Source organism: Cherax quadricarinatus, chromosome 24 (genome assembly GCF_038502225.1).
Source record: "Cherax quadricarinatus isolate ZL_2023a chromosome 24, ASM3850222v1, whole genome shotgun sequence".
Lineage (NCBI taxonomy): Eukaryota > Metazoa > Arthropoda > Malacostraca > Decapoda > Parastacidae > Cherax > Cherax quadricarinatus.
The window spans coordinates 35,369,359-35,393,898 of NC_091315.1; the positions used below are offsets into that span (position 1 = coordinate 35,369,359).

Here is a 24,540-nt window from a genome sequence, read left to right on the forward strand (position 1 = left end):
GCCCACCCCCCACCACCACCACCGTTTCCCACTACCACGCTCCCACCAGCCATTATTCCCAATTGTTACCACAATAACTACTACTCATTACATGACAAATTTCTACTACGACTACTACCACTACTACTACTATTTGCTACTAGCCCCTTACTTATTACTCCCACTGTTACCAATCCCACCACCGACAAAACCCACTATTTACCACTGCCACTCCCACTACTGCCCCCGCTATTTCCCCCCCATTTTACGACTGACCACAAACCACTCCCCCAAAATACCACTGTTACCAAAACCCACTACTCCCCCCGCTACCCCCACTCCCACCCCCACTGCCACCCCAAATTACCCACCACACACAACTCCCACTACCCCCGCTACTACCCCCACTCCCACGCACACAACCCCCAAAACTACCACTACCACTCCCCCATCAAAACCCAATATTTACCCCCATTACTAACGGCCACCACCCCCGCCCCCAAAACCACCACCCCCACCACCACTACCCCCACCACCCCCACCACCACCGCCCCCACCACCCCCGGGCCCCCACCACCCCCACCGCCCCCCAAAACCCCCACCACCACCACCCCCGGGGCCACCACCACCACCACCACCGCCGCCAATACACCACGCCACCACCACCCCCCCCCCACCACAGCCACCACCACCCCCCACCACCACCGCCACCACCACCACCACCACCACCGCCACCACCACCACCACCACCACCACCACCACCACCACCACCATTTTTAACCATTCCCCATACCCCCACCCCCACCCCCCGTTCCCACAAATACTACCACTCCCACTACCACTATTTCCCAAAAAGGTTCTAAACAAAATATCTCCCCTTTTGATATCACAAAAACCCCCACTACTCCCAATGCCGTTCCCCATCCCACCCCCAAACCCAAATTAATACCCCCGTTACTACAAAAACTACCACTGCCATTGCCCCCCACTACCTTCAAACGCCCAATACCACTCCCACTACCCAAAGCCCCGTTCCCAACTCCCACCCCCACCCCCAAATCCCCGCCACTTTTCCCCACAACTACCCCCACCCCCGCTACTACTACCATACACGCAATAAAAATTCCCAAATTTTACCACAACTACTAAACCACTGCTACTACTCCCACCATGCCACTATTTTACTCATTTACTGCTACTACCCCCACCAACACACAACTACCATTCCCACTCCCATTCCCATCACCCAAAAGGGCAACCCCCACCAAACCACCCCTCACCACTCCCCGGCCCCCACAACCACCACCACTACTACCACCCCCACCACACCACCACCCCCACCACCACCACCCCCGGCCCACCCCCACCCCCACCGCCACCACCACCACCCCCCAACCCCCCACCACCACCACCCCCGCCACCACCACCACCACCCCCGCCCCCCAACAAAACCACGGGCCACCCCCACCACCCCCGCCCCCAAAGCCACCACCCCACCACACCACCCCACCCCCACCCCCACCACCGCCCCCACCCCCACCCCCATTTACTCCCAATACTATTTTTAAAATTTTTTCTCCCATATTTACTCCCACCCCCGTTAAAAAATCCCACCACTGCTACTACCACTATACCATTGTTACCAAAACCCAAAACTGCCCCCGATACCACGACCCCCACCACTCCCAATACCCCCGCTTCATACCCCCGCTCCCCCAACCACTATTACCCCCTTTTCCCCAAAAATAACTACTACCTTTTGTTACTACCCCCATTCTACAACGACTCCCACCACTACTACTACCCCCACAAAACCCCGTTCCCATTCCCCTGCTCCCCACCAAATCCCGCCACTTTTAAATTTTAACTCCACTACCCCCGCTCCCACTATTTCCCCGCCATGCTACCCCCAAATTCCCACCCCCGTTACCAAAACCCACTACCCCCCCCCCTCCACTACTCCCACCCCCAAATCCCTCCCCGCCCCCGCCCCAAACCACCACTACCGCTACCATCACTCCCACTACTCCCAACCCCATTTTTTTTCCCAATTCCCCCATTTTGCAACCCCCACCCCCAAATTTTATTCACAACCCCACCACCGCAAATACCACTACCCCCAAAAGGTTCCCAAACTAGTACCCCCGCTACCATTGATATTTAAGGACCCCCACCACTCCCACTAGGGGCTTCCACTACCGCAAACCACCACCAAATTTACCCCCGTTCCCACAATAACTACCCCCGCCATTCCCAGGGATCCAGGGCCCCTACTACGACTACCCACCACTACTACCACTCCCCTCCCACTAGCACTGACTAACTGCTCCCGCCCCACCAATACTACCCCCGTTACTAAAACCCACTACTACCATGCTACTCCCACTACCCCCACTGCCCCCACCACTACAAAGGACTGTTACTAAACCACTACACCAAACTACCCCCGTTACTAAAACCCACCCCCCACTCCCACAAATACTACTACGGGGCTCCCGGTTACTACCACTACCACCGTTACCCAACTACTACCACCCCCGGCCCACTACTCCCAAAAAACCGCTACTAAACCCACCATTACTCCCACTACCCCCACCGTACACAATTCCACTACCATTTATTTCACTGCAAATATTTACCTATTTAAACTTACTAAACATTACTACTACTACTACTACTATTACTGCTAAAATGCTATTTCCAACTACTACCCCCCACTCCCACTGCCCCCAACAACCACCCCCACTCCCCAACCTACCACCGCCCCCACTACCAGGGGCTCCCATTTACTCCCCAAATCCCACCAACCACCCCCACCCCCACCGCCCCCACTACCACACCACCGCCCCCACACCCACGGGGCCACCACTACCCCCACGGGCCACCACAGCCACCCCACCACCCCCGCCCCCACCCCCACCACCACCCCCCCACCACTACCACCACCACCACCACCACCACCCCCACCACCAATCTTAACCTTTTCCCCCACCATATCCCCACCCCCACCACCGCCACTACAACACCCCCAAAGCCCTACCATACTACCATTGTTCCCAAAACCCAGTACCACTGCTACTAGATCCCAGGGCCCACTACCACTCCCATTACTGCTCCCTTCCCCACTACCGCTACCAAACCACTTTTACCCCCGCCACTACAATAACTACTACCCCCATTGCCACTTACCATTAAAAACGACCCCAACACAATTTACCGCTCCCAGCCCCGTTATTTCCTTCGCTACTCCCACCACCAAACTGCCACTGTTCCCAAATTTTTTTCCCACCCCCCTACCATTACTACTCCCACTTACTTACCACCACCACCGTTACCAAACTACTCCCACCACCGCAAATACTACTACTACTCCCACGGCACCCAATTCCCGCCACTGTTATTTCCCAACTACTCCCAAACCTCCCACTACTACTACAAATACTGCTCCCCCCCCTTACTACCATAACTACCATTTCTTACTACAACTACTACCACCACCCCCACTCCCACTACTATTTCCACTCCCACCCCCTGTCACAAAATTTTTATTAAACCCACTACATCCCCCGTTACTACCACTCCCACTACCCCCGCCAAAACGTTTCCTACCACCATTACCCCCGCTACCACCCGTTCCCACTACTACTACATTTACAAATTTTTTCTACTGCCACCCCCAAATACCAAACTCCCAAACCGTTTACAACCCTTTTTACTATTTAGAGTTTGTTTTTCCCCGGGGGTACAGTTAAAAACCCCCCTCCAGGAGAGGAATGATCAAGTGTGGCTGAAGTCTCTGATTGTGTTCACCTAACAGTAAACTGTCACCTGGGAGGAGTGGTAGGTACTCGGCTAGTCGTGGGTGGCATCCTGGGCACCAGGTGACGCACTCTTAATACCTCCAGACTTTGTGAAGAAGTCGAGGTAGAAACCAGATATAATCCAGTTAAAAGGAATTTTTTTTTTTTTAGTAAAATGAATTTGGGAAGAGAGAGGACCCAGTAGCAATCAGTGAAGAGGCGGAGCCAGGAGCTGAGTATCGACCCCTGAAACCACAATTAAGTGAGTACACACACACACACACACACACACACACACACACACACACACACACACACACACACACACACACACACACACACACACACACACACACACACACACACACACACACACACACACACATACACACACACATACACACACACACACACACACACACACACACACACACACACACACACACACACACACACACACACACACACACACACACACACACACACACACACACACACACACACACACACACACACACACACACACACACACACACACACACACACACACACACACACACACACACACACACACACACACACACACACACACACACACACACACACACACACACACACACACATACACACACACACACACACACACACACACACACACACACACACACACACACACACACACACACACACACACACACACACACACACAAACACACACACACACACACACGTAATAACATCAACCAACCACAAACACTCGTGAACATTCCTCCAGTATTCACCTGCGAGTCAGTGTCGCTCCTCACAGACGAAGTTGGAAGAGACTGTATGAAACATTATGGCTTAACACTGACCGGAAGTGTCTTCAACAGTATGACGTCACAGTAACTATTGTTGCTGTTCTCACTAGCTTGTCTCTGTTTCCAGGTCATTGTTGCTGTTCTCACTAGCTTGTCTCTGTTTCCAGGTCATTGTTGCTGTTCTCACTAGCTTGTCTCTGTTTCATTGTTGCTGTTCACTAGGTCACTTGTCTCTGTTTCCAGGTCATTGTTGCTGTTCTCACTAGCTTGTCTCTGTTTTCAGGTCACTGTTGCTGTTCTCACTAGCTTGTCTCTGTTTCCAGGTCATTGTTGCTGTTCTCACTAGCTTGTCTCTGTTTCCAGGTCATTGTTGCTGTTCTCACTAGCTTGTCTCTGTTTCCAGGTCATTGTTGCTGTTGTCACTAGCTTGTCTCTGTTTCTGTTTCCAGGTCACTGTTGCTGTTCTCACTAGCTTGTCTCTGTTTCTGTTTCCAGGTCATTGTTGCTGTTCCCACTAGCTTGTCTCTGTTTCCAGGTCATTGTTGCTGTTCCCACTAGCTTGTCTCTGTTTCCAGGTTACTGTTGCTGTTCTCACTAGCTTGTCTCTGTTTCTGTTTCCAGGTCATTGTTGCTGTTCCCACTAGCTTGTCTCTGTTTCTGTTTCCAGGTCATTGTTGCTGTTCTCACTAGCTTGTCTCTGTTTCCAGGTCATTGTTGCTGTTCCCACTAGCTTGTCTCTGTTTCCAGGTCATTGTTGCTGTTCTCACTAGCTTGTCTCTGTTTCCAGGTCATTGTTGCTGTTCTCACTAGCTTGTCTCTGTTTCCAGGTCACTGTTGCTGTTCTCACTAGCTTGTCTCTGTTTCCAGGTCACTGTTGCTGTTCTCACTAGCTTGTCTCTGTTTCCAGGTCATTGTTGCTGTTCTCACTAGCTTGTCTCTGTTTCCAGGTCACTGTTGCTGTTGTCACTAGCTTGTCTCTGTTTCCAGGTTACTGTTGCCGTTCTCACTAGCTTGTCTCTGTTTCCAGGTCATTGTTGCTGTTCTCACTAGCTTGTCTCTGTTTCCAGGTCATTGTTGCTGTTGTCACTAGCTTGTCTCTGTTTCCAGGTCACTGTTGCTGTAGACACTAGCTTGTCTCTGTTTCCAGGTCACTGTTGCTGTTCTCACTAGCTTGTCTCTGTTTCCAGGTCATTGTTGCTGTTCTCACTAGCTTGTCTCTGTTTCCAGGTCATTGTTGCTGTTGTCACTAGCTTGTCTCTGTTTCCAGGTCACTGTTGCTGTAGACACTAGCTTGTCTCTGTTTCCAGGTCACTGTTGCTGTTCTCACTAGCTTGTCTCTGTTTCCAGGTCATTGTTGCTGTTCTCACTAGCTAGTCCCTATTTCCAGGCCACTGTTGCTGTTCTCACTAGCTTGTCTCTGTTTCCAGGTCATTGTTGCTGTTGTCACTAGCTTGTCTCTGTTTCCAGGTTACTGTTGCTGTTCTCACTAGCTTGTCTTTGTTTCCAGGTCATTGTTGCTGTTGTCACTAGCTTGTCTCTGTTTCCAGGTCACTGTTGCTGTTGTCACTAGCTTGTCTCTGTTTCCAGGTCAGTCTTGCTGTTCTCACTAGCTTGTCCCTGTTTCCAGGTCACTGTTGCTGTTCTCATGAGCTTGTCTCTGTTTCCAGGTCACTGTTGCTGTTCTCACGAGCTTGTCTCTGTTTCCAGGTCACTGTTGCTGTTCTCACTAGCTTGGCTCTGTTTCCATGTCACTGTTGCTGTTCTCACTAGCTTGTCACTGTTTCCAGGTCACTGTTGCTGTTGTCACTAGCTTGTCTCTGTCTCCAGGTCACTGTTGCTGTTCTCTCTAGCTTGTCTCTGTTTCCAGGTCACTGTTGCTGTTCTCTCTAGCTTGTCTCTGTTTCCAGGTCACTGTTGCTGTTCTCACTAGCTTGTCTCTGTTTCCAGGTCACTGTTGCTGTTGTCACTAGCTTCTCTCTGTTTCCAGTACACTGTTGCTGTTCTCACTAGCTTGTCTCTGTTTCCAGGTCATTCTTGCTGTTGTCACTAGCTTCTCTCTGTTTCCAGGTCACTGTTGCTGTTGTCACTAGCTTGTCTCTGTTTCCAGGTCACTGTTGCTGTTGGCACTAGCTTCTCCCTGTTTCCAGGTCACTGATGCTGTTGTCACTACCTTGTCCCTGTTTCCAGGTCACTGTTGCTGTTGTCATTATCTTCCCTGTTTCCAGGTCACTGTTGCTGTTGTTACTACCTTATCCCTGTCTCCAGGTCACTGTTGCTGTTGTTACTACCTTGTCCCTGTTTCCATGTCACTGTTGCTGTTGTCACTATCTTGTCCCTGTTTCCAGGTCACTGTTGCTGTTGTCACTACCTTGTCCCTTTTTCCAGGTCACTGTTGCAGTTGTTACTACCTTGTCCCTGTTTCCAGGTCGCTGTTGCTATTGTCACTACCTTGTCCCTGTTTCCAGGTCACTGTTGCTGTTGTCACTACCTTGTCCCTGTTTCCAGGTCACTGTTGCAGTTGTTATTACCTTGTCCCTGTTTCCAGGTCACTGTTGCTATTGTCACTACCTTGTCCCTGTTTCCAGGTCAATGTTGCTGTTGTCACTACCTTGTCCCTGTTTCCAGGTCACTGTTGCTGTTGTTACTACCTTGTCTCTTTTTCCAGGTCACTGTTGCTGTTGTCACTACATTGTCCCTGTTTCCAGGTCACTGTTGCTATTGTCACTACCTTGTCCATGTTTCCAGGTCACTGTTGCTGTTGTCACTACCTTGTCCCTGTTTCCAGGTCACTGTTGCTGTTGTCACTACCTTGTCCCTGTTTCCAGGTCAATGTTGCTGTTGTCACTACCTTGTCCCTCTTTCCAGGTCACTGTTGCTGTTGTCACTACCTTGTTCCTGTTTCCAGGTCACTGTTGCTGTTGTCACTACCTTGTCCCTGTTTCCAGGTCACTGTTGCTGTTGTCACTACCTTGTCCCTGTTTCCAGGTCACTGTTGCTGTTGTCACTACCTTGTCCCTGTTTCCAGGTCACTGTTGCTGTTGTCACTTCCTTGTCCCTGTTTCCAGGTCACTGTTGCTGTTGTCAGTACCTTGTCCCTGTTTCCAGGTCACTGTTGCTGTTGTCACTACCTTGTCCCTGTTTCCAGGTCAATGTTGCTGTTGTCACTACCTTGTCCCTGTTTCCAGGTCAATGTTGTTGTTGTCACTACCTTGTTCCTGTTCCCAGGTCAATGTTGCTGTTGTCACTACCTTGTCCCTGTTTCCAGGTCACTGTTGCTGTTGTCACTACCTTGTCCCTGTTTCCAGGTCAGTGTTGCTGTTGTCACTACCTTGTCCCTGTTTCCAGGTCAATGTTGCTGTTGTCACTACCTTGTTCCTGTTTCCAGGTCAATGTTGCTGTTGTCACTACCTTGTTCCTGTTTCCAGGTCACTGTTGCTGTTGTCACTACCTTGTCCCTGTTTCCAGGTCAGTGTTGCTGTTGTCACTACCTTGTCCCTGTTTCCAGGTCAATGTTGCTGTTGTCACTACCTTGTCCCTGTTTCCAGGTCAGTGTTGCTGTTGTCACTACCTTGTCCCTGTTTCCAGGTCACTGTTGCTGTTGTCACTACCTTGTCCCTGTTTCCAGGTCAATGTTGCTGTTGTCACTACCTTGTCCCTGTTTCCAGGTCACTGTTGCTGTTGTCACTACCTTGTCCCTGTTTCCAGGTCACTGTTGCTGTTGTCACTACCTTGTCCCTGTTTCCAGGTCACTGTTGCTGTTGTCACTACCTTGTCCCTGTTTCCAGGTCACTGTTGCTGTTGTCACTACCTTGTCCCTGTTTCCAGGTCAGTGTTGCTGTTGTCACTACCTTGTCCCTGTTTCCAGGTCAATGTTGCTGTTGTCACTACCTTGTTCCTGTTTCCAGGTCACTGTTGCTGTTGTCACTACCTTGTCCCTGTTTCCAGGTCACTGTTGCTGTTGTCACTACCTTGTCCCTGTTTCCAGGTCAGTGTTGCTGTTGTCACTACCTTGTCCCTGTTTCCAGGTCAATGTTGCTGTTGTCACTACCTTGTCCCTGTTTCCAGGTCAGTGTTGCTGTTGTCACTACCTTGTCCCTGTTTCCAGGTCACTGTTGCTGTTGTCACTACCTTGTCCCTGTTTCCAGGTCACTGTTGCTGTTGTCACTACCTTGTCCCTGTTTCCAGGTCACTGTTGCTGTTGTCACTACCTTGTCCCTGTTTCCAGGTCACTGTTGCTGTTGTCACTACCTTGTCCCTGTTTCCAGGTCACTGTTGCTGTTGTCACTACCTTGTCCCTGTTTCCAGGTCACTGTTGCAAACCCTCCAACAGGAAGCTGAAGTGTCACTTCCAATTAAATATAATTATTATTATTATTATTATTATTATTATTATTATTATTATTATTATTATTATTATTATTATTATTATTATTATTATTATTATTATTATAATCATCATCATCATATTATTTTTATGCGATACACTACTATGGGTTATCCAGCACAGGCTAGAAGCTGTTATCCTGCCTCACCTCGTTTACTAGCTAAGAGCTATTATCCTGCCTCACCTCGTTTACTAGCTAAGAGCTATTATCCTGCCTCACCTCGTTTACTAGCTAAGAGCTATTATCCTGCCTCACCTCGTTTACTAGCTAAGAGCTATTATCCTGCCTCACCTCGTTTACTAGCTAAGAGATATTATCCTGCCTCACCTCGTTTACTAGCTAAGAGATATTATCCTGCCTCACCTCGTTTACTAGCTAAGAGCTGTTATCCTGCCTCACCTCGTTAACTAGCTAAGAGATATTATCCTGCCTCACCTCGTTTACTAGCTAAGAGCTGTTATCCTGCCTCACCTCGTTAACTAGCTAAGAGATATTATCCTGCCTCACCTCGTTAACTAGCTAAGAGATATTATCCTGCCTCACCTCGTTTACTAGCTAAGAGCTGTTATCCTGCCTCACCTCGTTAACTAGCTAAGAGATATTATCCTGCCTCACCTCGTTTACTAGCTAAAAGCTGTTATCCTGCCTCACCTCGTTAACTAGCTAAGAGATATTATCCTGCCTCACCTCGTTTACTAGCTAAGAGCTATTATCCTGCCTCTTCTCGTTTACTAGCTAAGAGCTGTTATCCTGCCTCACCTCGTTTACTAGCTAAGAGCTATTATCCTGCCTCACCTCGTTTACTAGCTAAGAGCTAGTATCCTGCCTCACCTCGTTTACTAGCTAAGAGCTGTTATCATGCCTCACCTCGTTTACTAGCTAAGAGCTATTATCCTGCCTCTCCTCGTTTACTAGCTGAGAGCTGTTATCATGCCTCACCTCGTTTACTAGCTAAGAGCTGTTATCATGCCTCACCTCGTTTACTAGCTATGAGCTATTATCCGGCCTCACCTCGTTTACTAGCTAAGAGCTATTATCCTGCCTCACCTTGTTTAATAGCTATGAGCTATTATCCTGCCTCACCTCGTTTACTAGCTAAGAGCTGTTATCCTGCCTCACCTCGTTTACTAGCTAAGAGCTATTATCCTGCCTCTCCTCGTTTACTAGCTAAGAGCTATTTTCCTGCCTCACCTCGTTTACTAGCTAAGAGCTAGTATCCTGCCTCACCTCATTTACTAGCTAAGAGCTATTATCCTGCCTCACCTCGTTTACTAGCTAAGAGCTATTATCCTGCCTCACCTCGTTTACTAGCTAAGAGCTGTTATCCTGCCTCACCTCGTTTACTAGCTAAGAGCTATTATCCTGCCTCACCTCGTTTACTAGCTAAGAACTATTATCCTGCCTCACCTCGTTTACTAGCTAAGAGCTATTATCCTGCCTCACCTCGTTTACTAGCTAAGAGCTATTATCCTGCCTCACCTCGTTTACTAGCTATGAGCTATTATCCTGCCTCACCTCGTTTACTATCTAAGAGCTTTTATCCTGCCTCACCTCGTTTACTAGCTAAGAGCTATTATCCTACCTCACCTCGTTTACTAGCTAAGAGCTGTTATCCTGCCTCACCTCGTTAATAGCTAAGAGATATTATCCTGCCTCACCTCGTTAAAAGCTAAGATATATTATCCTGCCTCACCTCGTTAATAGCTAAGAGATATTATCCTACCTCACCTCGTTTACTAGCTAATAGCTATTATCCTGCCTCACCTCGTTTACTAGCTAAGAGCTGTTATCCTGCCTCACCTTGTTTACTAGCTAAGAGCTATTATCCTGCCTCACCTCGTTTACTAGCTAAGAGATATTATCCTGTTTTACCTCGTTAATAGCTAAGATATATTATCCTGCCTCACCTCGTTTACTAGCTAAGAGCTGTTATCTTGCCTCACCTCGTTTACTAGCTAAGAGCTATTATCCTGTCTCACCTCGTTTACTAGCTAAGAGCTATTATCCTGCCTCACCTCGTTTACTAGCTAAGAACTATTATCCTGCCTCACCTCGTTTACTAGCTAAGAGCTGTTATCTTGCCTCACCTCGTTTACTAGCTAAGAGCTGTTATCTTGCCTCACCTCGTTTACTAGCTAAGAGCTATTATCCCGCCTCACCTCGTTTACTAGCTAAGAGCTATTATCCTGCCTCACCTCGTTTACTAGCTAAGAGCTATTATCCTGCCTCACCTCGTTTACTAGCTAATAGCTATTATCCTGCCTCACCTCGTTTACTAGCTAAGAGCTATTATCTTGCCTCACCTCGTTTACTAGCTAATAGCTATTATCCTGCCTCACCTCGTTTACTAGCTAAGAGCTATTATCCTGCCTCACCTCGTTTACTAGCTAAGAGCTATTATCCTGCCTCACCTCGTTTACTAGCTAAGAGCTATTATCCTGCCTCACCTCGTTTACTAGCTACGATCTATTATCCTGCCTCACCTCGCTTACTAGTTAAGAGCTATTATCCTGCCTCACCTCGTTTACTAGCTAAGAGCTGTTATCCTGCCTCACCTCGTTTACTAGCTAAGAGCTATTATCCTGCCTCACCTCGTTTACTAGCTAAGAGCTATTATCCTGCCTCACCTCGTTTACTAGCTACGATCTATTATCCTGCCTCACCTCGCTTACTAGTTAAGAGCTATTATCCTGCCTCACCTCGTTTACTAGCTAAGAGCTGTTATCTTGCCTCACCTCGTTTACTAGCTAAGAGCTATTATCCTGCCTCACCTCGTTTATTAGCTAAGAGCTATTATCCTGCCTCACTTCGTTTACTAGCTAAGAACTATTATCCTGCCTCACCTCGTTTACTAGCTAAGAGCTGTTATCTTGCCTCACCTCGTTTACTAGCTAAGAGCTATTATCCTGCCTCACCTCGTTTACTAGCTAAGAGCTATTATCCTGCCTCACCTCATTTACTAGCTAAGAGCTATTATCCTGCCTCACCTCGTTTACTAGCTAATAGCTATTATCCTGCCTCACCTCGTTTACTAGCTAAGAGCTATTATCTTGCCTCACCTCGTTTACTAGCTAATAGCTATTATCCTGCCTCACCTCGTTTACTAGCTAAGAGCTATTATCCTGCCTCACCTCGTTTACTAGCTAAGAGCTATTATCCTGCCTCACCTCGTTTACTAGCTAAGAGCTATTATCCTGCCTCACCTCGTTTACTAGCTAAGAGCTATTATCCTGCCTCACCTCGTTTAATAGCTAAGAGCTATTATCCTGCCTCACCTCGTTTACTAGCTAAGAGCTATTATCCTGCCTCACCTCGTTTACTAGCTAAGAGCTATTATCCTGCCTCACCTCGTTTACTAGCTAAGAGCTATTATCCTGCCTCACCTCGTTTACTAGCTAAGAGCTATTATCCTGCCTCACCTCGTTTACTAGCTAAGAGCTATTATCCTGCCTCACCTCGTTTACTAGCTAAGTGCTATTATCCTGCCTCACCTCGTTTACTAGCTAAGAGCTATTATCCTGCCTCACCTCGTTTACTAGCTAAGAGCTATTATCCTGCCTCACCTCGTTTACTAGCTAAGAGCTATTATCCTGCCTCACCTCGTTTACTAGCTAAGAGCTATTATCCTGCCTCACCTCGTTTACTAGCTAAGAGCTGTTATCCTGCCTCACCTCGTTCAAAGGCACAGATACAGTAATGTCCCATACAGAGTGCTACCCACAACAGTCAAGTAATACCCAGGTGTCAGTGAACTGCCAGACGAAGCAGAGACAAGAGACATAAACAATAATATTACGTATATTTTTTTAAGTAACTAGTAAGGAGAATAAAGAGAAAATATCATAAATTTACAAATATATTGAGATACATAATAATTATATAAATAATTAACAGGTTCTTGATAATTCCAAAATTCAGTAAGATAGTCTAAGATTAATTATTATATTTTACACACACACACTCAGTGAAGAGGCGGGGCCAGGAGCTGACTCTCGACCCCTGCAACCACAATTAGGTGAGTACACACACACACACACACACACACACACACACACACACACACACACACACACACACACACACACACACACACAAACACACGCACACACCAGTTTGGAACCCACACCTAGCCAAGCACGTAAAGAAACTAGAGAAAGTGCAAAGGTTTGCAACAAGACTAGTCCCAGGTTTAAGAGGTATGTCCTACGAGGAGAGGTTAAGGGAAATCAACCTGACGACACTGGAGGACAGGAGAGATAGGGGGGACATGATAACGACTTACAAAATACTGAGAGGAATTGACAAGGTGGACAAAGACAGGATGTTCCAGAGATTGGACACAGCAACAAGGGGACACAGTTGGAAGTTGAAGACACAGATGAATCATAGGGATGTTAGGAAGTATTTCTTCAACCACAGAGTAGTCAGGAAGTGGAATAGTTTGGGAAGCGATGTAGTAGAGGCAGGATCCATACATAGCTTTAAGCAGAGGTATGATAAAGCTCACGGCTCAGGGAGAGTGACCTAGTAGCGATCAGTGAAGAGGCGGGGCCAGGAGCTCGGACTCGACCCCCGCAACCTCAACTAGGTGAGCACACACACAGAGAAAGATCGCAGTCAGCAGGATTCGAAACTACTACTGAGGAGAGTGAAGATTCCCAGGCAGCGCTCTGGTCCACTCGGCCACACAGTGACATGTGAGTAAGTGCAGAAATAGGCAAGAAAACACACGGGTCATTATTGCCCTGGAGTGTATATGTATGAAACATTATACACAGTGTGACTTTGTCAATGGTCCAAGTCGGACCGAAACGTCGTCGTAAGCTTCTCTCTTTTATGTGCGGGTTATTTGTGTATCGTTCCAGTCACGGTATTGTGCCTTTTTTGTTATTTATGGAACATTATTCAGAAGATAGATAAGATTGTTTCAAACACAGAATTAATCTAGCGTCCATAACACTTTAAACCTTGATAATTGATTTATTTAAGAAAAAAAAAAAAACTACTGTCAACGTATTTGGTGTGTGTGTGTGTGTGTGTGTGTGTGTGTGTGTGTGTGTACTCACCTATTTGTGGTTCCAGGGGTCGAGTTTTAGCTCCTGGCCCCGCCTCTTCACCGGTTGCTACTGGGCCCTCTCTCTCCCCGCTCCATGAGCTTTATCAAACCTCGTCTTAAAACTGTGTATGGTTCCTGCCTCCACTACGTCATTTTCTAGGCTATTCCACTGCCTTACAACTCTATGACTGAAGAAATACTTCCTAATATCTCTCTGACTCATTTGTGTCTTCAACTTCCAATTGTGGCCTCTTGTTTCTGTGTCCCCTCCCTGGAACATCCTGTCTTTGTCCACCTTGTCTATTCCGCGCAATATTTTATATGTCGTTATCATGTCTCCCCTGACCCTCCTGTCCTCTAGTGTCGTCAGGCCGATTTCCCTTAACCTTTCTTCATAAGACATTCCCCTTAGCTCTGGAACTAGCCTTGTCGCAAACCTTTGCACGTGTGTGTGTGTGTGTGTGTGTGTGTGTGTGTGTGTGTGTGTGTGTGTGTGTGTGTGTGTGTGTGTGTGTGTGTGTGTGTGTGTGTGTTGTGTGTACCACTACTGTCCTCCACCACCGTACAAAACGCTATCAATAAATTCGATGTGGTTTGCTACGCTGACGTAGAGGCCGGGCAGGCTGGAGATACCGCTACCCCGGCAGGAGACACCAGAACCCACGATCCCTACCAGGTAGCGTCGACCCTGGTTGTCCAGGAAGAGCGGCCCTCCTGAGTCACCCTAGAGTGGAAGAGCAAGAATATTATCATAGGTCACACTACCATAGCTTCAGTAACACCGTAGCTTCAGTAACACCGTAGCTTCAGTAACACCGTAGCTTCAGTAACACCGTAGCTTCAGTAACACCGTAGCTTCAGTAACACCGTAGCTTCAGTAACACCGTAGCTTCAGTAACACCGTAGCTTCAGTAACACCGTAGCTTCAGTAACACCGTAGCTTCAGTAACACCGTAGCTTCAGTAACACCGTAGCTTCAGTAACACCGTAGCTTCAGTAACACCGTAGCTTCAGTAACACCGTAGCTTCAGTAACACCGTAGCTTCAGTAACACCGTAGCTTCAGTAACACCGTAGCTTCAATAATACGGTGGCTGGAACAATACAGTGGCTGGAAAATTAGTTTTCGTTATTGCCTATGGTCTTCTTTATTACCTATAACTTTCTTTATTGCCTATAGCTTCAGATTTCTTCACTGCTTATAGCTTTCTTTATTTCCTATAGCTTTAGTTATTTTCCATAGTTTTCATTATTCCTATAGCTATCGATAGAACTCACCATATATCTTTACTATGTAAAGAACTCTACATTATATACACTATATCTTAATTATATTATACACTGGACCGCCAATTAAGATCTAAATAGACTATTTCAGATCTATTTTTTACAGGTAAAGAGAAGTACTCACCTGACAAGCGCTCCTCTCTGGGTAGGAGGCACACATGACGTCTCTATCTTTCAGCAGGTTGGGATAGATTACCCTGAGTTGAGGCTCAAGGTCCTCTTTCTTGTAGATGTTCTCACAGTCTGCCGTGTCCACCACCTCCAGTTCAGCCTCCTGCAGGATGGGGGACTGGTGCGCTGTCACCCAGCACCAACAATTTGTTAATAAGTGGGGACTCTGGTGTGTGTGTGTGTGTGTGTGTGTGTGTGTGTGTGTGTGTGTGTGTGTGTGTGTGTGTGTGTGTGTGTGTTGCCATTATGAAAGGTATCCACTGCCATTATTCCAGAAAATACTGAATTTATCTTTTTAGATACATTTTAAGGTGAAATACTTTTAGGGATAGACCCTAAAAATGTTTATTATACTAGTCTGTTATGGTCATTCAAGTTATATTACTGGGTAAACAATATTCATAACTACAGTATTAATTTCATGGGTAACTAGCATATTCTAGTTATTCCCAAGTTCCTTGTATTTATTAACCTTTAATAATAGGTAATAGCTAGTAGTTTTAAGGTTCCTATTTTATTGCTTCTGTACTCAAATGTACTTTATCAGGTGCATTTCTTATAAATGTAACATTAGATTAATCAGAAGAACTTTTCTAATCTTTTGAATAAAAATTTGTGAGAGGATTATAATTCCCTTCCTGTGCAAAACGACATCATTATTCTCTTACAGTTACTGCAAAAACAACGACTATAAACCATTGGTGTCCGTAGCTTGGTTGGTAGTGCACTCAGCTCACACATTGAGTGTCCCTGGTTCGATCCCTGTACGGGTGGAAACACTGGGGAGTGCTTCCTTAACTCACCTGTTGTCCCTGTTCACCTAGCAATAAGTAGGTACCTGGGTGTTATTATTATTATAATCAAGGGGGTAGCCGCAAACCCGGAGGATTATACAGCGCCTGGGGGGGGGGGATGTGGAAGGCATTCAGGCTTAATTCGGGGAACTGGAGCACAGATCCAATTCCCTAAATCAAGAGCCCCTCACCAACATCAAGGAACCTATCCCTGTTAGTCGACTGGTATGGGTGGCATCCTGAGGACGAACTTGACCTAATTTGCCCGAAATGCTTCGCATAACAAAGGTTTCTCTATATAGTAGTGTGTCAGCTATGGTCTGTATACATTATAAATTTACTTGCAGAAATAAAGATTATTATTGCCAAACGATTTTGAATGTATAACTAAAGCAAAAACAAAAAAAAAAGATCGAATTTTTGGAACTCCTCTCAGATACATTTTTGACAACCCAGACCTTGAACTAGATGACAATGAATCTAGAACTACCTAACTTACTAGTTAATAGTTCTAGTTCCCCCTTAATTACTGTTGTAGGTGCTGTTATTTATATTTTTTGTTGCTGTTATTATTATTACTGTTGACGTTGTTGTTATTGTCGCTGTTATTATTATTGTTGATGCTGTTATTGTCGCTGTTATTATTATTGCTGATGCTGTTATTGTCGCTGTTATTATTATTGCTGATGCTGTTATTGCTGTTATTATTATTGCTGATGCTGTTATTGCTGTTATTATTATTGCTGATGCTGTTATTGTCGCTGTTATTATTATTGTTGATGCTGTTATTGCTGTTATTATTATTGTTGATGCTGTTATTGCTGTTATTATTATTGTTGATGCTGTTATTGCTGTTATTATTATTGTTGATGCTGTTATTGCTGTTATTATTATTGCTGATGCTGTTATTGCTGTTATTATTATTGTTGATGCTGTTATTGCTGTTATTATTATTGTTGATGCTGTTATTGCTGTTATTATTATTGTTGATGCTGTTATTGCTGTTATTATTATTGCTGATGCTGTTATTGCTGTTATTATTATTGTTGATGCTGTTATTGCTGTTATTATTATTGTTGATGCTGTTATTGCTGTTATTATTATTGCTGATGCTGTTATTGCTGTTATTATTATTGTTGATGCTGTTATTGCTGTTATTATTATTGCTGATGCTGTTATTGCTGTTATTATTATTGTTTATATCAGTAACTGAGTAGTGGAGGACTACAGCTGATCTCGTTGTTCCTATCGTACCTGTTTCTAAAACTCTGTAATATTGTTTGCCTCGGCTGTCTTTCCGACTACCTTTAATAATAACAATAGAGGTTGATAGAGCAAACATTTATTGGCACGTTTCTCTTTGTTAGAGCTTCTTCTAGTCACACGAAGCTCTACACGGAGAAAAACGTCTCAATGCAAGGCTATGAGGAGGCGAGAGATACTAAGAGATACTCACTAGCATTGATCAAGCCGAAGCCGGCGCCGGTGACGAGGGTCTTTGGCTTGGGACGTTCCCTCGTTAAGCAGTAAGGAAAGACGAATTCGTTGAAATCGATCTTCTGCACCGTCCTGAGCAGTGCTATGTCGTTGTACCGCTCGTTGGACTCGGGGCTGTGGATATAACAATATTAGCACGTTTCGCTTAAACAATGTCAGTAAGGGAAAACATTGTTGTCAGAAGGTTCTTCTCCTCAGCGCGAAATTTTGAACTGTTCCAGTCACGGTATTATGCCTTTTTTAATCTTCAAAATTATATTTGGGCCTTTCACCCAGAATTAGGCTAGATGAGGCACACAGAAAAAAGCCAAGAAAAAAACTACTTATAAAGCATGCAGGTACTCTGAGGTCAGGTCAGGTGGTGCAGAGGTCAGAGGTCAGATGATAACAAAAGAGGGCGAGGCCTGGCTCTGAGGGTCAGGTCACGGAGTGCTGTTTGGTAGATTCTGGGAAATGTGGGAGATGAATTTCGCTGATGTATTCATTACTTTAATTCGTCCTGTTGTCTAGGTGAGGCAGATAGCAGCTCTCTTTTCATCTCCTTTTGATACGTCATAACAGGGCAATATGTACATTGAACAAAAGGACGTTAATTAGGAGCACAAAATAGTCTTCGAATGTGAGGCACCTTGCTGCTTCGTAGTGTGTTGTAAACGTATTCCACACATACACATATACACACATACACACACACACATACACACACACACATATACACACACACACACATACACACATGATAGCGACATATAAAATACTGCGTGGAATAGATGAGGTGGACAAAGACGGGAAGTTCCAGAGATGGGACACAGACACAAGAGGTCACAATTGGAAGTTGAAGACTCAGATGAATCAAAGGGATGTTAGGAAGTATTTCTTCAGTCATAGAGTAGTCAAGCCGTGGAATAGCCTAGAAAGTGAAGTAGTGGAGGCGGGAACCATACATAGTTTTAAGGCGAGGTATGATAGAGCTCATGGAGCAGGGAGAGAGAGGACCTAAGCAATCAGCGACGAGGCGGGGCCAGGAGCTATGACTCGACCCCTGCAACAACAAATAGGTGAGTACAAATAGGTGAGTACACACACACACAACACACACACACACACACACACACACACACACACACACACACACACACACACACACACACACACACACACACCTACACACCTACAACAGGCCTAGTGTCTAATCGACATGTGCCTAGGACAAAATGGTAACTAACATATACACATACACACGCTACCTCTGCTCCTGTAACTACCAATGTTTAGTCACACAAACACATTACCGTGATTGTTATTGTATCTTCCAGCTGGAAAAAAAAACCTACTCAAAATCAGGATGAACGATGATCTGCTCGACTTCATAGTCAACAGGCTTGGAGTTGGCCTCATCGTCCTTGGAGAAGTCGAGCTCGCCGAGCCTCACCGTCCGCACCCTGCAGGAGGCAACATCGAAGTAGTATACACACTGGCGACAAGACTCAGGCAGCAGAAGGAAGTCTTTATTAGTACGACTGTACCTACTTTGGGACCTAATTATTTATTTGATAAAGCCTCGCGTAAGTGAAACGTCGTACTTATAAAAAAATTCTTGTGCTGTATATGTATTTTTTACCATTTGTCGGCTACGCCATCTTTTATCTCTTATCATAAATATTGCTAGAATTACCGATAATAAGTGAGTACTCATGGGCAACTATAGCTTCTACGTTTCGCTCTCCAGAAGCTTCAACCAGGCTGTTGCTGCTGGTCGCACGCAATCAGACGTACGAACCACAGTCCAGCTGGTCTGGTACATGAGCACAAGTGTTCTAAATAGGTGCTGACAAATAACACGAGAACCTCTTGAGATCTTACAAGACTTGATGAAGCTCGTAGAGAGCGAAACATAGCCGTAATGTTTCAATAGTTTCTCATACTCAATTTTACAAAACATCGAAGTACCTCAATGGCGTGACCAGGAAAAACTGAGAACATGTTATACCAAGAAAATACGTATTTCCCCCATTTGTAAATTATATTAACTTGTGCGAGGTAGTTATATAATTCATCAGACATTAAAATTAGGTTATAGATCTAGCGACAGCTCTGGGATGCGGTGCAAGAGGGTTCTCCAGTAGCTCAGAAACCCGATGCGCATCAGGAGCCAGAGGGGTGCCCGATCCCTTTGGGACAAAAATAGTGCTGATGGTCCATGGTTCCTATAACTCTAAAGCTGTTTTAATACGTACGGGAATTTTGGATTGAAGACGCAGTGGGCAGCCGTCACCAGGTAGCGATCAGAGATGGGTGTAGCCCCACAGAATGTCTCGTTCACGTTCACTGCTTGTCTGGTCACTGGTGTCATCATGTCCACCTTACCTGTGGTGGTGATGTGACTTCGGTTAGATGACCCAAACTTAAGTGCGAGTACTGCTGTTTTAGTTCACTCTACCTGACCACTACGAGTAAACTAACTCTTACCTAATCACCCAGAGTAAACAAACTCGACCTGTCCATTACGAGTTAACGTCACTACGTAGATCATATCTGACGGTCTTCAGTAATGTTATAATAAGTTTTTGTGTCCATTGAGATTGAATAAGATAACAAATAATTATTACCTGGTAGAATAGCTATAGGCTTCCTGGCTGCTTGCGTCGCTCTCTGTAACAAGCACGAAAAAATAACATTATTATTGTTATTATTATTATTATTATTATTATTATTATTATTATTATTATTATTATTATTATTATAATTATTATTATTATTATTATTGATAAGTAAGACACATATGCAACAGTTAGTTATCTTTATTCCAAAACGTTTCGCCTGACCTCAATTGTAGACAAATTACTAGAGTCAATTATAGCTCAGATTATAAGAAGCCATCTCGATAAGCATAGCTTGATTAATGATACTCAGCATGGATTCACAAGAGGCTGGTCTTGTCTAACTAATTTATTAACTTTCTTCAGTAAAGCTTTTGAGGCTGTTGACCACGATAAAGAATTTGATATTATTTACTTAGATTTTAGTAAGGGTTTTGATAGAGTTCCGCACCATAGACTGTTAAAGAAAGTGACAGCTCATGGCATTGGGGGAAAAGTGCTCTCGTGGATCGAGTCATGGCTCACAGACAGGAAGCAGAGAGTGTCCATAAATGGGGTTAAATCCGAGTGGGGATCTGTAACAAGTGGCGTTCCACAGGGATCAGTCTTGGGCCCGTTGTTGTTTATAATATATATCAATGATCTTGATGAGGGAATCACTAGTGATATGAGCAAATTCGCCGATGACACAAAGATGGGTAGGATAATTGATTCAAGCGTAGATGTTATGGAACTTCAGGAGGATTTAAACAAACTCTATTCTTGGTCAGAAAAGTGGCAGATGCAGTTCAATGTAGATAAATGCAAGGTTCTGAAGCTCGGGAGTGTCCATAACCCTAGCACTTATAAGTTAAATGTGGTCAGTCCCAGAGCTTCAGAACCTTGCATTTATCTACATTGAACTGCATCTGCCACTTTTCTGACCAAGAATAGAGTTTGTTTAAATCCTCCTGAAGTTCCCTAACGTCTACGTTTGAATCAATTATCCTACCTATCTTTGTGTCATCGGCAAATTTGCTCATATCACTAGTAATTCCCTCATCAAGGTCATTGATATATGTTATAAACAACAACGGGCCCAAGACTGATCCCTGTGGAACGCCACTGTTACAGATCCCCACTCGGATTTAACCCCATTTATGGACACTCTGCTTCCTGTCTATGAGCCATGACTCGATCCATGAGAGCACTTTTCCCCCAATGACATGAGCTGCCACTTTCTTTAATAGTCTTTGGTGCGGAACTCTATCAAAAGCCTTACTAAAATCTAAGTAAATAATATCAAACTCTTTATCGTGATCAACAGCCTCAAAAGCTTTACTGAAGAAAGTTAATAAATTAGTTAGACAAGACCGGCCTCTTGTGAATCCATGCTGAGTATCATTAATCAAGTTATGCTTATCGAGATGGCTTCTTATAATCTCAGCTATAATTGACTCTAGTAATTTGCCTACAATTGAGGTCAGGCTTATTGGGCGGTAATTTGACGGTAACGACTTGTCCCCTGTTTTAAAAATAGGAATTACATTAGCCATCTTCCACATATTAGACATTACACCTGTTTGAAGAGATAAATTAAAAATATTAGTTAATGGTTCACAGAGTTCCATTTTGCATTCCTTAAGAACCCTTGAAAAAACCTCATCAGGACCCGGCGACTTATTTTGCTTCAGTCTGTCTATCTGCTTCACAACCATCTCACTAGTGACTGTGATGTTACATAATTTATCTTCTTCTAGCCCACTATAAAAATTAATTACTGGGATATTGTTAGTGTCTTCCTGTGTAAAAACCGAGATAAAATAATTATTTAAAATCGAGCACATTTCATTCTCTTTGTCAGTAAGATGCCCATAGTTATTTTTAAGGGGACCTATCTTATCTCTAACTTTTGTTCTATAGACCTGGAAAAAACTTTTTGGGTTAGTTTTAGAATCCCTAGCAACTTTAATTTCATAGTCCCTTTTAGCTTTTCTTATTCCCTTTTTAATGTCCCTCTTAATGTCAATATACTGATTCATAAGATGACCCTCACCTCTTTTGATACGCCTATAATTTTTTTTCTTATGCTCTAGTAGATATTTGAGCCTATTATTCATCCATTATGGATCATTTCTATTTTATCTAATTTCTTTATATGGGATAAACGTTCTTTGAGCAGCATGTATAGTGTTCAGAAAACTGTCATATTGATAGCTCTCTTCGTTACCCCAGTCAACAGATGATAAGTGTTCTCTAAGCTCATCGTAATCTGCTAAGCGAAAATCTGGGACTGTTACTGAGTTATCGCTACTATCGTACTTCGATTCAATGCTAAATGTAATTGATTTGTGGTCGCTAGCACGCAGTTCCTCTGAAATTTCTAAATTATTAACAAGGGATTCATTGTTTGCCAGAACTAAGTCAAGCAGGTTATTTCCCCTTGTAGGTTCTGTCACAAACTGCTTCAAAATACAATCCTGAACTACTTCTAAGAAGTCGTATGATTCTAAATTCCCAGTCAAGAAATTCCAATTAATATGACTAAAGTTAAAGTCTCCTAGAATTACTACATTATCGTGCCTTGTGGCCTTAACAATTTCCTCCCATAGTAGTCTCCCTTGGTCCCTATCTAAGTTTGGGGGACGGTATATCACTCCTAAAATCAGTTTTTCATGCCCCTCTGAAAATTCTAGCCAAACAGACTCTGTATGTGTTACTTCAGACTTAATACCCGTTTTGATGCAACAGTTCAAGCGATCTCGGACATACAATGCCACCCCACCCTGTTCCCGATACTTCTATCTACTTGGAACAATTTAAAACCCTGAATGTGACATTCCGCAGGCATGTCCCGACTTTTTGAATTAAACCACGTCTCAGTTAAGGCAAATACATCAATGTTACCTGCACTAGCAACTAATCTCAACTCGTCCATCTTATTCCTAGCACTACGGCTATTAGCATAATAAACATTGAAAGACTCTCCTTTCTCTTTACCCTTCCTGCTCATTTCTGTTTTTCTATTAAACCTATTACTGTCCTTATCACCCAGTGTCATTGGCTTTTCAATATCTACCTCGTTCTGCTTATTACTAGTTCCCCTAGAACTCATAATATTACTACACTGGGACTTCACTGTTTTCCTGCCAAAACCCATACCACTAACTATTCCTAGTTTAAAGTCCTAACAGTTCCCTCCACTGCAGTTGCCAGTGCTCCCACCCCAGACCTAGATAAGTGAACCCCATCCCTGGCATACATGTCATTTCTGCCATAGAAGAGGTCCCAGTTGTCAATGAATGTTACCGCATTTTCCTTACAGTATTTGTCCAGCCAGCAATTGACACCAATTGCCCTGGACAACCATTCATTTCCAACTCCTCTCCTTGCCAAAATACCACATATGACAAGGTTCCCACCCTTCCTCCTAATTGTTTTTATTGCTGACCTATACCTGCTAATCAGGTCTTCACTCCTACGTCTGCCAACATCGTTGCCTCCAGCACTGAGACAGATAATAAGATTGCTCCCATTACCTCTCATGATGTCATCCAGACGGCTAACAATATCCTCCATCCCAGCCCCAGGAAAGCAAACCCTCTGTCTCCTACTCCTGTCCTTCAAGCAGAACACCCTATCCATATACCTAACTTGGCTATCCCCAACAACAACAATATTCTTACCTTCCTTGGTGTGGTTCGTCGTGACGTTCCCAGTAGTCGACTCACATTCGTCGGGTAGCACTGAGAATGTATTAGATGTTTCCACAACAGTTTCCACGGCAGTCTCTTTCTTCTTCATCGTTTCTACCTTTCCATTCGTCTTATTGATCGTCAACTTCGTTCCCTGCTGTCCAGCCACTGACCAGTTTCCTTTCTTGACCTGAGGACTCAAAACAGGAGGACTACTACGAATCTTCTTGTTTTCCTCGGTCAGTCGCCGAATCTCCATCTTCGCCATCCTCAATTCTTCCTTAAGCTGTTGGTAAAGTTGCTCTATGGAGGCCATCTTGCTTCAATTCGTAGAGAGCGCGCAAACAGGTCTTCACAGAGCTAAGTACACGTCACCACTGAGCTAAGTACACGTCACCACTGTATGTTCCGGTAACCTAGTGTCAAAGTGTCTCACTTTCTTTTTTCTACATAAACTGTGTCACTTCCACAGTGGGATCCTGGGATGGGGTCACCTCG

The 24,540-nt window shown here is 44.7% G+C and overlaps 1 protein-coding gene across 4 annotated transcripts in view; it reads right to left on the minus strand.

Moving 5' to 3' along the window:
- Positions 1 to 12,804: 12,804 nt before the first annotated feature.
- LOC128690931 (CLIP domain-containing serine protease B4) overlaps positions 12,805 to 24,540 on the minus strand; it is a 29,840-nt gene continuing 18,104 nt past the window's right edge. For all 4 annotated transcript variants that reach the window (XM_070088349.1, XM_070088353.1, XM_070088351.1 and 1 more), the window contains 6 exons: positions 20,378 to 20,420; positions 20,006 to 20,135; positions 19,103 to 19,210; positions 17,728 to 17,882; positions 15,431 to 15,603; positions 12,805 to 14,744 (listed from right to left, as the gene is read on the minus strand). In XM_070088349.1, coding sequence (XP_069944450.1) covers positions 14,565 to 14,744; positions 15,431 to 15,603; positions 17,728 to 17,882; positions 19,103 to 19,210; positions 20,006 to 20,135; positions 20,378 to 20,420 — 789 coding nt within the window. In that variant the 3' untranslated portion in view covers positions 12,805 to 14,564. The remainder of the gene's footprint in view (positions 14,745 to 15,430; positions 15,604 to 17,727; positions 17,883 to 19,102; positions 19,211 to 20,005; positions 20,136 to 20,377; positions 20,421 to 24,540) is intronic.